The 15419-nt window shown below is 34.8% G+C and overlaps 1 protein-coding gene across 1 annotated transcript; it reads left to right on the top strand.

The window, feature by feature from the left end:
* The first annotated feature begins 2739 nt into the window (after window positions 1–2739).
* Window positions 2740–11498, top strand: LOC129311561 (aspartate--tRNA ligase, chloroplastic/mitochondrial). Its single transcript, XM_054953903.1, has 15 exons — window positions 2740–3444; window positions 3736–3879; window positions 4489–4598; window positions 4989–5100; window positions 5235–5306; window positions 7712–7803; window positions 8059–8179; window positions 8570–8692; window positions 8929–9124; window positions 9215–9402; window positions 9491–9562; window positions 9805–9903; window positions 10098–10178; window positions 10371–10428; window positions 10589–11498. Exons 1-15 carry the CDS (start codon window positions 3076–3078, stop codon window positions 10753–10755), a joined length of 2004 nt encoding a protein of 667 aa, XP_054809878.1. The 5' UTR covers window positions 2740–3075; the 3' UTR covers window positions 10756–11498.
* Window positions 11499–15419: the final 3921 nt, after the last annotated feature.

The following is a 15419-nucleotide window of genomic DNA, read 5'->3' as shown; positions in this document are numbered from 1 at the left end:
GTGCTCACTTCACATGGAATTAACGCTTGTCTTCCATCATCCCAATCATCTCCAACCCCTTTTACCTTCACATGTGCTTCACGTACATCGTCTTACTCTCTTTATTACTCCACATGGGCCCCACCCTCAATCTGTCACCTCACCTCTTGCCTCTTCATTTATTTCACCACACACACATTGTATTACTCCTCAGATCCCCAGCGCCGACGAGTATGCCATCTTACACTATTCACAACTCTTCAATGTGTTTACTTTGGTTTTCATGTATCCTTGATTAACTCTTCTATGGAGTTTCTAACTTGTCTTTAAGTGATACTGATGAAACTTTTAGTTCTTTAAGTTTAATTTAATTATTCATTTGGTTTCTCAAATTTAATTGTTGTCAATGATCAGTCCTTTATACTTTATAAGGTTATCTCATCACTTCTTTTAAAGAATATTTGCTGACAAATTCTCTGAAATTTTAACAACCAATTCCTTATTTCTTGACAAACATATTGGAATTGTTAATTTTTTTTTCAAAAAGTATTGACAAATTACTTCTTTAAAATGTTGACAATACAAGTTGTTCTAACTTGATAACATGATAATTTTATAAAACTTAAAAGATTGAATTGATAACAACAAAAATTAAGAAACTAAATTAACAATTGAGTCAAATTTAAAGGACTAAAAATTTAATTATCCCTTGTATTAATTAGTAATCCTCAGCATTGTGCGAAGTGAAGTTGCTCCCCAGCTTTTAGAGATAATGTACGTGAAGCACATGGATTAATTAGTAATCCTCAACATTTAGCTTCAAATTTTCTAAACTGCCATTCATCCTTTGATCTTTTCCTGCAAATTAAAGCGCGGTTGGTGCCTGAGCTAATTTTGTTTCCTCCGCCATTTGCAAATTTTCTTCTGACCTGAGCCTGTCAAATATGTTAATCATCCTTGCCCAAAAACAAAATACCCATTGTTGGTCTTCAATTATTTTATTGAATACTTATTAAGACGGTGTGATTTATTCCCTATATTTATTTATTTATTTTTATATATATAGAGATTCATGTTATTGTTGGGATGATCTGCGACACGACTTTCTCAAATTCTTGAATCTGCATCGGCCCAGCGAAACACGTACAGGATCACGAGCAAAAAAATTGTGGAACTTGTTTACATTATTTTATTCAATGATTAATGGAACTGTCAACTGTGTAAGGAATAAGGATCGAGTGCTCCTGGCAATGCATATATTTGGACAGAACGAGAGAGAATAAATTTTGAATTCGAGTAAGATTAATGTATACGCGTGTTTTGTGTCTAAATAAAAGCAACAACACATTGATATAACAGAACAAATTTCATTCTTCCAAAATGAATTTTAATCCTTGTAATTTTATGGTCAAGATGATTGATTAGAGCGTATCACTGGCATTTACACTGATATACTTGTTTAATATTAAATATAAATATAAATATCTTTTTCCTTCTACCAAAAAGATCTACATGATGGTTAGCTCTAGATTTAAGTTTTTCTAGCTGTGTTTGCGTAAAACGTTCAAAGTCCACTTGCTAAAAGACTGAAACCAATCAATGATATAGGTCCTTATAGGATTTGATGCTTGCACGTGTTTAGGGAGTGTACTAAATATGAAGAGATTTTGGAGAAACAAAATTCTATTCTCAAATTTACCTATCAATTTTAAAATTTTATATTTATAGTATAATTACATTTTAATTATGCATTTTTATTAAACAATCAGTATATTAAATTTGTAGATTAATTAGACAATGCTAATTCTAAATTTTTAGTTAAGCTCCTTATATTTGGTTGTAGTTTCAAAATTCTAAGATTATTATATATTTAATAATTTAATAAATAAAATTATAAATTAGATAAAATAATTTTTGGTTAGTATTGGATAAAATAATTTATAATTATATTTTTATTCAATCAATAATATATGATAAAAATATTATATATAGAATATGTTAAAATATTAAATTTTATTATATATAAATATTTTTATAAATAATAAAATTATTATTGTCCTTATAAAATTAACAAATTTTTTTTTATTTCTCTCTTGCTCAGCCAGACACAATGAAAAGAAAAATACATCCTTTTAGTTTTCTCTTTTCTTCATTTTTTCTACTTCTTATTTTTATTTGTTAGCTAATCACAGCATTAAGATTCTAGGGCCTATTTAAAATTATTTTTATTTTATTATTTTAATAACTGATATTTTATAAAACATATTTTAAGAATAAATAATAATAAAAATAGGTATTTTTTTATTTTTTTAATTTTTGAGAATAATAATACCCAAATATCTAAAAAATGTTTTCATTTTTTTATTTTTAAAAACAATATGTATTTTTTTGTTCTTTAAAATACTGCTTAAAAACATGCTATCAAATAATATTTTTTTTTATTTTTTTATTTTAAAGAATAGAAAATTATTCGGAAAATAAGTTGTTAGGTCCATTACTGGCCCCGATTATTTTTTTTATTTTTGGGATATCACAGTCAAGCAAATGCAAAAGTAAAATAATAGCTAATAGAATTACTGGCCCAAGTTCATACCATAAAACTCTGGCCCAAGATGAACGATTTGAGCTGGTTCTGTTTGCATCATTGCATGGTAATACTTAGCCCAAGACACCAGGACCCCCATCACTACTTGGCCCATCGGACATTGAGGAGTCGAGCGACGTCCTTTTACGGACTTATCTATTTCACCTTGCTGTGGCCAGTCTTGTCCGTGGAGGCCGGCACTGGCACTTCATCCTTGCTCGCGCAACTCTACTGGCTGTGTTCTGCGCTCTATTTTCGGCAACTTCTTCTTCTTTGACTCTGGGCAATGGGTATCCTAGAATTCTTCTATTTTCTCCAATCTCTTTTCTGGATTTCTTTCATTCCATGTTCTCAATGAATGTAAGGTTTCTCTTGGCTTGATTTTCCAGCAAGTTTGAATCTTTCATTGCTTTAATTTCTGGATACCTTTGCTCTTTCCGAGCCTGCTTCCTGTCTTTGGGTTCTGAATTATACTATTATACATATCAGTCCTGGTGACTTGAGGAAGCAGCATGGCTTTGCTTCTCAAAGCCTTGCCTTTGATAGCCCTCCGCCCTAAGCCATCATTCTTCCTGATCAGAAGCATTTCCAATTCCCTTAACAGAGTACCTCCCTTATGCAGAACTGTTTTTTCTGCTTCGGCTTCTTCATCCCCTCCAACACAGCCACTTCCTTCTGCTTCTGAAACACTCACATCTAGCTCTCGGCCGCCAGTTGACCTGAAGGAGTCACTCGAATGGGTTGCTCGGAATGCTTTTTGTGGTGAATTGTCTTTAAACGATGTAGGTAAAAGGGTCCAGCTATGTGGGTGGGTTGCTCTTCACCGTGTCCATGGTGGCCTTACATTTCTTAATCTCAGAGACCATACCGGTATCGTTCAGGTACTCAGATAGTATTTAGCAGTTCGTCTCTATTCCAGTTAATCTTGGAGAATGTAGATAGAAAGAAAATAAAATTCAATGAATAAATTAATGTAAAAGCTGCAAGCTTTTTTGTTTTTGTTTTTCTTTGTCCTTCGATGAACTTGCCGTTATGTGGTAATACTGCTGATAGTGCAGTGAAGTTCCTATTATTCATATTATTCAAAGTTTTGGCACTTTTCCTGCCTTTTCCCCTTTATCATTTCAATAATCTGTAAAATGGCATGTGTACTGATAAATATTAAAATGTAGGTGACGACCCTTCCAGATGAATTTCCTGATGCTCATTCCACAATCAATGACCTGAGACTTGAATATGTTGTAGCCATTGAAGGTGTTGTCCGGTCTCGGCCAAATGAGTCCATCAACAAGAAAATGAAAACTGGTTTCATTGAGGTATGTGTTAATATTTAATCAGGGTATCGCCTTTCTGTTAGGAGGAGGATTGTCAGCTATTTCTGTGACTTTATACAACTTTTTGAGTTGTCTGAACTCTGAAGTGCGCATCTTAAATTGTCAGATAAGTTCTGCGATGTATTTTTTATTTAAACTTACTTGATCCTTTGGTTTCTCATGAAGAAGCCCAGAACTTGACCAATACATTCTGGGCTATTGGCAAGTTTAATATATTGTCTTTTCCTTTATAATATATGTCAAATTTGAGGAAGAGATAGATTGAACAAAAAATTGAAAATTTATTGTCTTTGCTAGCCATATGATGCTTGAGTTTGCTCCTAATGTGTAGCTTTTGATAGCTTAATAAGAAAGAATGGCGTGTGCTGCTATAATAGTAGTTTTTTTTTTTTTTGCTTTTGGTATGAAAGTTCTTTTTTTCTTTCTTTATTTTTTTCAATTCCTTACCATGTTCCTTGGTTATTACTCAATACACAAAGAAAAAAGCCATTTTGTACTAAACCAATTGGTGTTTGATTTTCTGTCATCTTTAGTTTGAAATGATTTATTTATTGCTTTATCCCTTTAATGCTCCAAGCAAATGTGTGGTAGGTTGCTGCAGAGAGTGTTCAAATATTAAATGCTGTAAAGTCTAAGTTACCATTCTTAGTGACCACGGCTGATGATGCAAAAGAATCTCCTAAAGAAGAAATCCGTTTGAGGTACTTATAAAGATGCATGAAGCTCGTACTTGGTATATCTATATGTACTTTGTTACCTGCTCCATTAAAGTGTTGTCAATGTGATGCCAAAACTTTGTCTTCAATTTAATTTAACTTTCGGGAAAATAGACTTCTCATATGGTAATGTATCAAAAGTCCGCAAACTTGATACCCTACTATATTGTGGTATTGGATCTTCAGGGCTTTGTTTAATTGATTCTATGATTGATGTTTTCCGTGTTAGAAAGTTAGGTATTTCATTTGTGTTGTATGATTAGTTTTGTGGAACATAGACAATTTAAGAATGTCCTTTTGTTACTGTGTATTGCCTCTTGTTTATATTCATTTAATTTTGTGAGAGATCTATTGCTTATTTTTGCTTCTTGGCAGGTATCGATGCCTGGATCTAAGGCGGCACCGAATGAATTCCAACATATTGTTGCGACATAAAGTGGTGAAACTTATTCGGAGATATTTAGAAGACACACATGGTTTTGTGGAGGTAATGTATAGCGAGTGCATTATTCTGTGTTATATCTGTCATTTGAGTTATAGTGCCTCGTTCGCTTCGATGTTGCTTTGAGGTTGATGGTTGTCATCATGTATTGATCTTTATCTTTTATGGTCACAAGGTAGATTGAAACTCCAATACTGTCTAGATCCACTCCAGAAGGTGCGCGAGATTATTTGGTCCCCTCAAGAATCCAGGTATCTACAAATTACAATTGTATAAATTTTGACGGATCACAATTCTGCTTTTCAGTCATTGGTGCTCAAGATGCAAAAGACAATGACCTTAAAATTCCTGAAGTTTTTTGTGGTGTTAGGTCTATTTCTGAAATGAATTGGATTATTCTTATCTGCAAATCGGATCTAGCTTAAAAAAAAAAACTTGGTTCAGATACTGTAACAATTAGTTAACTGTACCCCTCTTGTATCAACCTTCAAGATATTCTTCTTGCAGAAATGAGGTGTTTGAGCTTCAATTAAGCTTTTGTTAAACTGGACCAATTCATAGGATTTTTAATTGTTCAATTAACCAATGGATAAGTTTCATGGACTTCTATACACAAAATGCTCATTGCAAATGGCATAAGATAATGTTAGTTGGTTTTTCATTTGCATGGATAATCTTAGTGATCCTTTCAGTCAGATTGTTTAATGGGTTACTATGCTATTCACGGACAAGAGAAAGCAAAATCTTAATGGCTTGGCTTTGGGTTATTTGGTATTCTACAACTTCATAATTAACCTTTGAAATAATCCCAATAGTTCACATCTCATATTGATCTCAATAAAATAATCATTTAGCTGTCCCCTAATCAAATTAATATTGAGTTAACTGAGCATATTATTCTAGAGATGACTATCTATAACTGAGTTAGCTCTTGCCATGCGTCACTCAGTGGGGTTATATTTCGCCTTATGTATCTGGGCCTCACCATCATTATCATTGATCTTTTACATCATGATTCATGATGGGTAAATCTGCCTGTTATCTCATGGTATTTGGTAGCAGTAAAGCTGATTTTCAAAACAATACATTGTGCCCATAAAGAAAATCCATTTATTCATTACGGTTGGCTATTTCTCTTGTCAATTAATTTTTATTTTACAAAATTAATGGAACATTAAAATCCACGTTCTATCAATATGTTATATAAGATTTATATGAAGCTACAATTTTCATATGTCATAAACATCATAACTTACCTCAGATTAAAATGGGCCTAGTTATTTGGAATAATATATTTCATGAGCATAGCATTGGCTGAGGAAAAAACTTGTAATTTGTTTCTTGGGAAAAATAAGGTTTTGGTCCTTATAGTTTCAAGCAATGCTGGTCAAGGTCCCTAAAGTTTATTTTTCAAGAAATTAGTCCCTAAAATTTGAAACTGTTAAGACTTTAGTCCTCTAGCCATTAACGGTGCTAGATGGTGTTAATGTGGTCTATCTGAATGCCCAGGCTCAACTCCAAACCAAAATCAAAATTCCCTTCCCCGAGCGACATGAGAATGAACACGTTGGAACTCATAAGAAGGATATGCTTGTTCTCCATTTGGAATTTGTTCAGCCCGTTCTTGCCTATGCATCTTCCTTGCAGCTAGAATGCTTGGATCATAAACCCTGACAGTTGCTGGACCTAGGAGGAATCTTCAACACTATAGCCAAGAACCTCGTTGATTTGAAGTCTTCTAAACATGACATGTACATCTTGGAAAGCATTTGCTGCTTCAACCTTGAGGTTAGCTACAATGGCATTTACAGGGAGGATCACTAACTCCAGTGGAAGGTGAGCGATAAAATCTTCATATTCATCTTCTGTTCTAATTGACATGAGAGGTGCATCTTAGACAGGTTTGACAGTGGCATTGTCCCGGGTTTATGGTCCTTGACAAGCTGCTTGCAATCAAGAAGTTTTTGAGTGGAGCTCATGGCAGTTGCCCTTGTCTCCTCAAACAAAAGGTGTTTCTAAAATCCTATCCTTCTAAAGTGCACAGAAACACGTTTCCCTATCTTTCTTAACTCCTTTCCTATATGGTTCATCGGCGGCTCTAGGACCCAGACTCCTCAGCTCGATTTCCTTGGGTGAATTATGTGTTGGCATTATCCACACACATCACCAAGCAACTGTTTGCTTCTTTCCTGAAGCCGTTAATTGAGGCTTTGTAGTTTGTTCACTGAGTAGGAATATAATCCATAGTAAGGCGCGGCACTTTGGTTGGTTTCCGCCATTGATGCAGCCCAACGAGATTGTTGAAGCTCTTGCCAAGGTTTGAGAAGTTACTGAGAAGCATGAGCTTTAAGGCGAAGCAGACGCTATTGACGCTCATCAGAAGTGTTATTGAAGCCGGTGGTGGAGCCGAGTTTGGGTATTCAGATGGATCACATTAACACTGTTCAGCACCGTTTGGTTAGAGGATCAACGTCTTGATGGTTTCAAACTTTAGGGACTAATTCCTTGAAAAATGAACTTCAGGGACCTTGACCAGTGTTGAGATAAACTATAAGGACCAAAACCTTATTTTTCCCTTGTTTCTTTAATCATCATTTTGCTTGAGATAGTTTCTTCATGCCTGTTTTCTTGATTAGTTCTTTTGTGACTTGTGAAGCCAGGAACATTCTATGCCTTGCCTCAAAGTCCACAGCTATTTAAACAAATGCTTATGGTAGCTGGATTTGATAAATATTATCAAGTAGCAAGGTAAGAATTTCTTTTATTAGTTGTTTAAACCTCCATTGCTATCATATGATTTCATGATATATTTAAGCTCTCTTTTCTTTTATGAACCAAAACCTGGTGTGTGATGTAAGTTCTGATAGCTATTTGAGTTTTAGTATGATAAATGCCTGGTAGACTACAAAATATGGTTCGTTTTCCATTTTACTTAAGGTATACATGGTTGAACCCATCTTAAATGTTATGCATGAATGTGATGCAATCTGCTACTTTTGGCAGATGTTTTCGTGATGAAGATTTGAGAGCAGATAGACAACCTGAGTTCACACAGCTAGATATGGAAATGGCTTTTACTCCTTTAGAGGACATGTTAGCGCTCAATGAAGATTTGATCAGAAAGGTTAGGTTTTACTCTTTTTTTTTTTAATAAGCCTCTCTATGAAAATACATTTTAAAAAATGCTACGTAATTTGAATATTGTGTAAGCATAATGTTAGTGTAAATCTTGGAAGTGAGAGGCAGGATAAAAGATGATAATATCTTGGGAAATTCCTTTAGGCTATTTTTTAAGGGGGAGAAAGTGAAGAGAAGGGAAAGAGATATAATAATGTGCTTAGGAGGTGAGTGATTGAGAACTGTTATGTACGAATCTGAGCAACTGGAAAATTGTTTAGGGCACTGGATAGTGATTGTATATTCATACAATTCCTTTTGTTTTTTGTCTTTTAAATTAGCTGATTACCTTAAATATATACTCCTGTTCTGGGTGTAATAGAAGTGTTTGTCGCAGGTTTTTCTTGAAATCAAAGGAGTTGAGTTGCCAAATCCTTTTCCCAGGCTTACATATGCTGAAGCAATGAATAGATATGGTTCAGACAGGCCAGATACCAGATTTGATCTTGAATTAAAAGATGTAACAATCTTGTCTTTGACTCCCTCCATATTACGTTTTGAGAGTTTGGTTGCATATTTTTAGTTATTAGTTATAGAATATCCCCTCAATGTTCACTAGCTCTTTAGTTTAATAAAGCTTGCTGCAGTCTCATGGTCTGAATCATTATTCTTTGTAATATGGGTTGGTTGATAATGTTTTATTGATGTCTCCTTATGAGTAGTTCTTGCTGAAATAAAATTTTCATTTGGCTGCAGGTATCAGATATTTTCTTAGGGTCTTCCTTCAGGGTTTTCTCTGACTCCTTGTCTACTGGGGGAATTATCAAAGTGTTATGTGTACCTTCTGGTGCCAAAGGTTACTCAAATTCAGCTCTTAAGAAAGGTGATGTTTACAATGAAGCTCTCAAATCTGGAGCAAAGGGTTTGCCTTTCCTCAAGGTCTTGGATAATGGTACAGATATGAATCTTCAATTATCAATTAATACTTTACGCCTGAGACATGTTTGAAGTGTTTCATCATTTACTGTATACTTTATCTTAGGGGAGGTTGAGGGAATCGCTGCTTTAGTGTCAAGTATGGACCCAACAACTAAAGAGAAGTTATTAAAGCGATGCTCTGCTGGACCAGGTGATCTTTTCCTATTTGCGGTGGGTCATCATGTATCTGTAAATAAAACTCTAGATCGTCTTAGAGTTTATGTCGCTCATGACTGGGGCTTGATCGACCATGTAAGCTGATGATCTAACCCATGTTCAAAAAGAAATAAATTCCTTTAATAAATCCTTCCTCTGATATCTGTATTATATGTATGAGTAGGGAAGGCATTCAATTTTGTGGATCACTGATTTTCCGTTGTTTGAGTGGAATGACTTGGAGAAGAGGCTTGAGGTCTGTTCTGTTTTTAGTTAAGCAATATATTTCCTTTGCTATAACTTACCGGGTTCTGCAATGTCTTAATTACTCTGTTTCACACACACGCACGTACAAGACTTAAGTCATTATATGAGTTGGCAAATTTGCCTCTTTGATGAATGATTGCTAATCAGTATTTTGCCCCCTTTTTTGGGTTGTGGGTGGGGGTGTTTAGGCTTCTCTTTTGTAGCCATGCTTAAAATTGTTATCTAGTGCAGGCTTTGCATCATCCTTTCACTGCTCCAAACCCTGAAGACATGAATGATCTTGCTTCTGCTCGGGCCTTGGCTTATGACATGGTTTACAATGGGGTGGAGGTAATTAGTTGTTTCAAAAAATTAATTCTCTCCCTTTTTAGGCTGAAGCCTGATGATGATTTTGTCACCATTTTCTATATTGATAATAGAGCACAATGGCATCATGCAATTTATGTAACTGACTCCACTCAGTGGGATAAAACTTGTTATTTCTATATTTATAACTACTAGTTTTATTTTGTTCTATCTTTTAGATTGGTGGAGGAAGTCTGAGAATTTATAAACGTGAAATACAACAAAAGGTTTTGGAGATTGTCGGCATCTCCATGGAGCAGGTTAGTCAACAAGACCTTCTTGTATTCATCCACATTTTGTATTGGGAAAAATAACTGTCTGTGCAAAAATTTAGTTGAGTACCTTTTTTTTTGATGATCTGATACACACAATGTTAACTATTCTTGCTAGTTTGGTTTTAGCATTGTGGAAGATGTGAGTGTTTCACTGACGTGATTTCTATTGTATTTTAGGCAGAAGCGAAGTTTAATTATCTTCTTGAAGCACTGGACATGGGGGCTCCACCACATGGTATGCAGCTTTTCATATATGCTAAATTAAGTTATAGCCCCAATCTTCACTTCCTCAGGAGGAAAGAAAAAAACCGAAAGAACTGTTAGATTGGCATGATGTATAGATTACTGGGATTGTGCATAGTTGAAGTAATAATGGTGAAGATGGAATGTGGCAGGGGGAATAGCTTATGGATTGGACAGGTTGGTGATGTTATTGGCTGGGGCTGATTCCATCAGAGACGTCATTGCTTTCCCAAAAACCACTACTGCTCAGTGTGCTCTCACCAGGTCTCCTTCAGAGGTGGATCCTCAGCAGCTCAACGATCTTTCACTCAAACTCTAGATTCTCCTTCCCTTTAAATTATTCAAATGATCAAAATCTCATCAATAGACACATTACATGGCTTTTGAAAATGCAACAATTTATTTTTAAGTAGTAAAAAAAATATATTTTGAAAGATCACGTAGGAGAGGAAATAAGTGAAGCTTAAACCAAATTTTGACTAAATAGGCTTAACATAAATTATAAGTTTAAGCTTGACTTTTTTGTTAAACGTAAATTTAAATAGGATAGACTTTATGTCTTTGCAGGTTAGGCCTATTTAACAAAAAAGAGGATTATGTTAAAATAATTAAATAGGCTTGTTGAGACATATACAACCTTTAAATTTTGACTTGGCTTGTTTAACCAAAAAGGCAAGCTTAAACTTATAATTAGGCATGTTTATATAAATAGGCTATGCCGTTTAGCCTAACCTAGTATATTATCTTTCAAAATGTATTTTATTTTTTCTATTTAAAAGTAAATTGTTCGCATGCATTTTTAGAAGCCATATGGTATGTATATTGAAGAGATTTTGATCATTTTGAAGGAACCAGATTTGGTCATTGAGAGATGCTGAGGAATCTCGATGTTGAAAGGATCTTCTTTTTTTTTACCCTGTGTTTTGCACTTTTCTCATTTTACTCAAAGTCGCGCGTACCCACTGCGAAGACATTGAATTAGTGGTAGTGCTTAATAAAGTAAGCGACTCTTTGATTGAAAAAAACAATAAAAGAAAAGGCCAAGTAAGCAATTCCGAAATCCTTGACCTATGTGCTAAACTAGTATCTGTCACATAAAATAATTAAAAGAGAATTTTATTACATAAAATTTGTTTTTTAAATTTATATGTTGATGTTGATATTGATTTGACACTCACCTCTAAGTTGTGAAAATAATCAAGTCTCTCTCTCTCTCTCTCTCTCTCTCTCTAATAGGGACTCATTAGCTAGGTTGAGCTTAGCCATCCATACACGCACGACCTACCAAAAACAAAGTCACGGCCTATAGATAGAATGCCACTTTTTTCTTCGCTCACAAGCAATCGCACAGAAAGAACCCTCTCTCGTTAATTACTCTATATCTTGCCATTTTAGTTTCAAACTAAGCATCTAGTTCCCCAAATACATCAACATGGACTAGCTTGTCTTGAACTGTTCCATATCTCCCATGATTCTGATGATGTACTCTTTCATCCTTCTGCATGGTACCGACTACCGAAGCATCGTTATCATGCCTCCATACTCAACCGCTACATGACTACCAATACACTCAACTTCTTCTTCCTTCCATGATTTGGTTCTCAAGGTCACTCTGGACCAAGCCATTGAAGCTTACAAGCTTGTCTGTACCATGAAAGTTGACAAATCACTGCACAGACAAGCGAGCCAAGTTGGCCTGGACAGATTGCCTAGAGCTCCATACCCCACTAAACTGTTAAAATCATCAAACAACAAAGCATGGAAAAAAATGGAACAATTCACGTCTCAGTGATGTCACAACTTACAACAGGAAAAATATTTTAAAATCTGGTTATTCCTCTAGTAACGATTCAAATTGCAGGGGGGAAAATCAGATCGTTATTAAATGGTCGTATTATTTTGACACAAATGTTCACATACATCATGTCTGCATTACTAGAAGACCTAACGCCTTGCTAGACTTGAGTTTGGTGAATAAAAAAGCCAGACTTAGCTAAGTAGATTGAATCATTTGTAAACAATGCAGTATATATATATATATATATATATATAAACCATCACAGAACAGACTAAATTACAGTGTACTTGAAGCTGCATCTACAAACATCCATTTAGCTTTTTTACAGTCAAAAGTAGAAGGGAGGAAAAAAAGAAGAAAAGAAAAGAACTTCCACAGAAAGCAAAATCATAAAATAATTTTATAATGAAACAATAATTGGAGTTTTGAAGAACAAAGTAGCATATGAAAAAGGAAACAGTATCAAATGTGATAAGAACATCAATTAATGTGTCATATTCAACACACTGATCTTGGTTTGTATGTTCACAGCTAAGTGTTGATCTAATCATGATTGAAACGACGCTTTAACATTAGCAGCAGGCCAGCAGCTAGCTACCAGATCGAATTAGGACAATCACAAAGAGATCCGAATGATGAGATTTCAAATCCAAGTATGATCAAAACAAGAAAAAACAAAGTGGAAATCCATCAAATGATGAAAAATTCAGTAATCAAACAATCGAACAGAGAAGGTCAACTTGAAGAAAAGGTTGGATCAGAAACAACAGAAAGGAGTGGCGCGGGAAGTGGAGAATGGGAGACTATGTAAAAAGAGAAAAGTAGAAGGCAAGCGGGAAATGGAGAATGGGAGACTATGTAAAAAGAGAAAAGTAGAAGGCAACCTCTTACCGAGACCAGAGGTACCAGGCTTCTGACCATCGATAGGCTTAGTGTCTACACGAGTAACCTTGAAGAGCACCATAGCTTCCTGAGCAACAAGAATTACAGAACCTCAAATTTCAGAGACACAAAATATGAAAGAGATGCGGTACTTGTGGTGGAGAGGGAAGAAAAGAGGACAAGTGTAACTTGGATGCGTCCCGTTGTAGCAAGAGAGTATAGTGCACTGAAACGATGAGTGATAGGATTACACTCGTGAAAAGGAGAATTTTAATATCGTTTCGCACGTCTTCGACACTCTCACTTGTTTTGTTTTAGCTTACAAGTGTTCTTCCTTTTGACAATGGATTGCTTTATGAGAAAAATGGAGCGTAAACCGCGAGCACTTCTTGCGCTGTCAACCAAAATGTTCCATCTATTTCTCTCTCTCTCTCTCTCTCTCTCTCTCTCTCTCTCTCTCTAATTTTCAACACTTCATCTCTTGATTTACATTTTAAGATAAAATATAAAGTGCATGAATAGCAAACTATGCCTATTGAGCTTGAGTCTGTATAATGCTAGCATATTTTGAAAGTGATTGTATTAACATAAAAAATAAGTGACATACTTCAAAAGTTAAACAAAAACAACTTGATGAAATTTAGATTAATTGACATTGAGGTACTTATATTTTTGGAATATAAATAGTTTTCAATGCACTATCAAGATCAGGTTATACATTCATCAGTCAAACAATTGACGACTGTTAAAAAAAAAATTGTAGAGGATAAATAGATCTATATTCTTTGTTGGCAAAATGTTTTTGGTTACTTACAAATATTTTCTTATTAAAAGTAATTATGTTTAAAATATTAATAGATACTAGCACCTTTTTTAATGGAAATTTAAACTTTGGTTTGCCATGCCATAAAAGACTAACCTTTTTTTGTTAGACCCAATTCTATTAGTGGCAAATTGACATTACATTACACGCACGTTACAGGCATCACATGATTTTCTCTATCCTTAGGCAAATGAGCACGTTTATGTTCAAGTTTTTCCAAAAGTACACAACCAGCAAAATGATTCTTCGATTTCCACTAAGACTTGCAATGGGCTTCCACCCAAGTACTCAAATGTCCATCCATGGCAAGCACCACCATGTCCCTCTCATTAAGAGCAACGACGAAAATTGTACTGCAATTCATGTAACTGTGGCTAGTTTACTAGCTATTTGATCTCATGACCCACTTATTGAGAGAGTAAGAATAAAAAAAGACAGGGAGGTGTTCAACGTCCTCATGTTCCATCTTGCTTAGTAAGATGAAGATGGAAAGAATGAAAAAAATGCATGTTAGTTGAACAATGAGGAATTATCTATGCTATTGTAGCATAGCTTTCCCTGTTGATGGTGAAAAATGAAATATGAGATTGCTAATCAGACATTATCATTGCATGTGATGATGTAATGAGGTCATTGCCTAAGTTTTACAGCCAAGAAGCCATCTAAGTGTCACATTCTTAATTCTGCCAATCAAATGATATCTTATCAGATCCACAAAAGGTCTATAGAAATGTTCAAGGCAATTATTTACCATATCTTGTAAGAAGGTTTTGAGTTTTGAAAACTTTAAACTGTTATATAGTACGTTCTTCAAAGCTTGTTGAACTGTTATATCATGCCAAGCAAGTGTACCAAGATTGGACAGACCACGGAAACTGCCTCCATAAGCAAACAATGAGGGCTTTTGAGCAATTCCAGAGAGCCAAGTTAGCAAGCAACTTCTTCACACCAAGTTTGGAAAGCTCCCATGTTTGAAGAAATGGTTCAATAACTTGTTTGCTGATATATTCCTTATTGAATCATTTAATGAGCACAGAACAACTATTTCCTTAAAAAAGATAAATTCTATATAAAGCTTCAATGGCAAATAATTTGATACTTAACCATTATTCAACAGTAGTGCCAAATTCCTAAAGAACTCATTGATCACATTTTCTAAAAATTAATTCATCAGGGTGTCAGCAAATTTGTCTCAATAATATGCCCAGAATAGTAGCAAGTCAGTAGCCAATTGTCTTCAGCTAGTCATAAGGTGGCAACTGGTGTCCCTAAGATTTATATCAAGGTGAACTATAGGATGCCCATAAAGCCAATTCAAAAGAAAACAAAATTATTGATTTTTTGTTTCTCTATATCCAGTATCAAAATGGAAGCTGAATTACACAAGGGTGCGTTTAGACGAATGCCAAAAGGCTGCAAGCAACACAACCCCATCACAATAGGAATATCCCTTTGCACTACTATTTATGAAGAAAAACAA

The sequence above is a fragment of the Prosopis cineraria genome, unplaced genomic scaffold, assembly GCF_029017545.1.
Source record: "Prosopis cineraria cultivar Desert tree isolate PC_DT_omini unplaced genomic scaffold, ASM2901754v1 PC5, whole genome shotgun sequence".
NCBI classification, from domain to species: domain Eukaryota; kingdom Viridiplantae; phylum Streptophyta; class Magnoliopsida; order Fabales; family Fabaceae; genus Prosopis; species Prosopis cineraria.
This window is presented reverse-complemented; position numbering and strand designations above follow the sequence as displayed.

Coding starts and splice junctions, on each gene's coding strand:
- LOC129311561 (XM_054953903.1), top strand. CDS start 3,076: ATGGCTTTGCTTCTCAAAGCCTTGCCTTTGATAGCCCTCCGCCCTAAG. Junction 3,880..4,488: donor TGAAAACTGGTTTCATTGAG/GTATGTGTTAAT, acceptor AATGTGTGGTAG/GTTGCTGCAGAGAGTGTTCA. Junction 7,804..8,058: donor AAATATTATCAAGTAGCAAG/GTAAGAATTTCT, acceptor TACTTTTGGCAG/ATGTTTTCGTGATGAAGATT.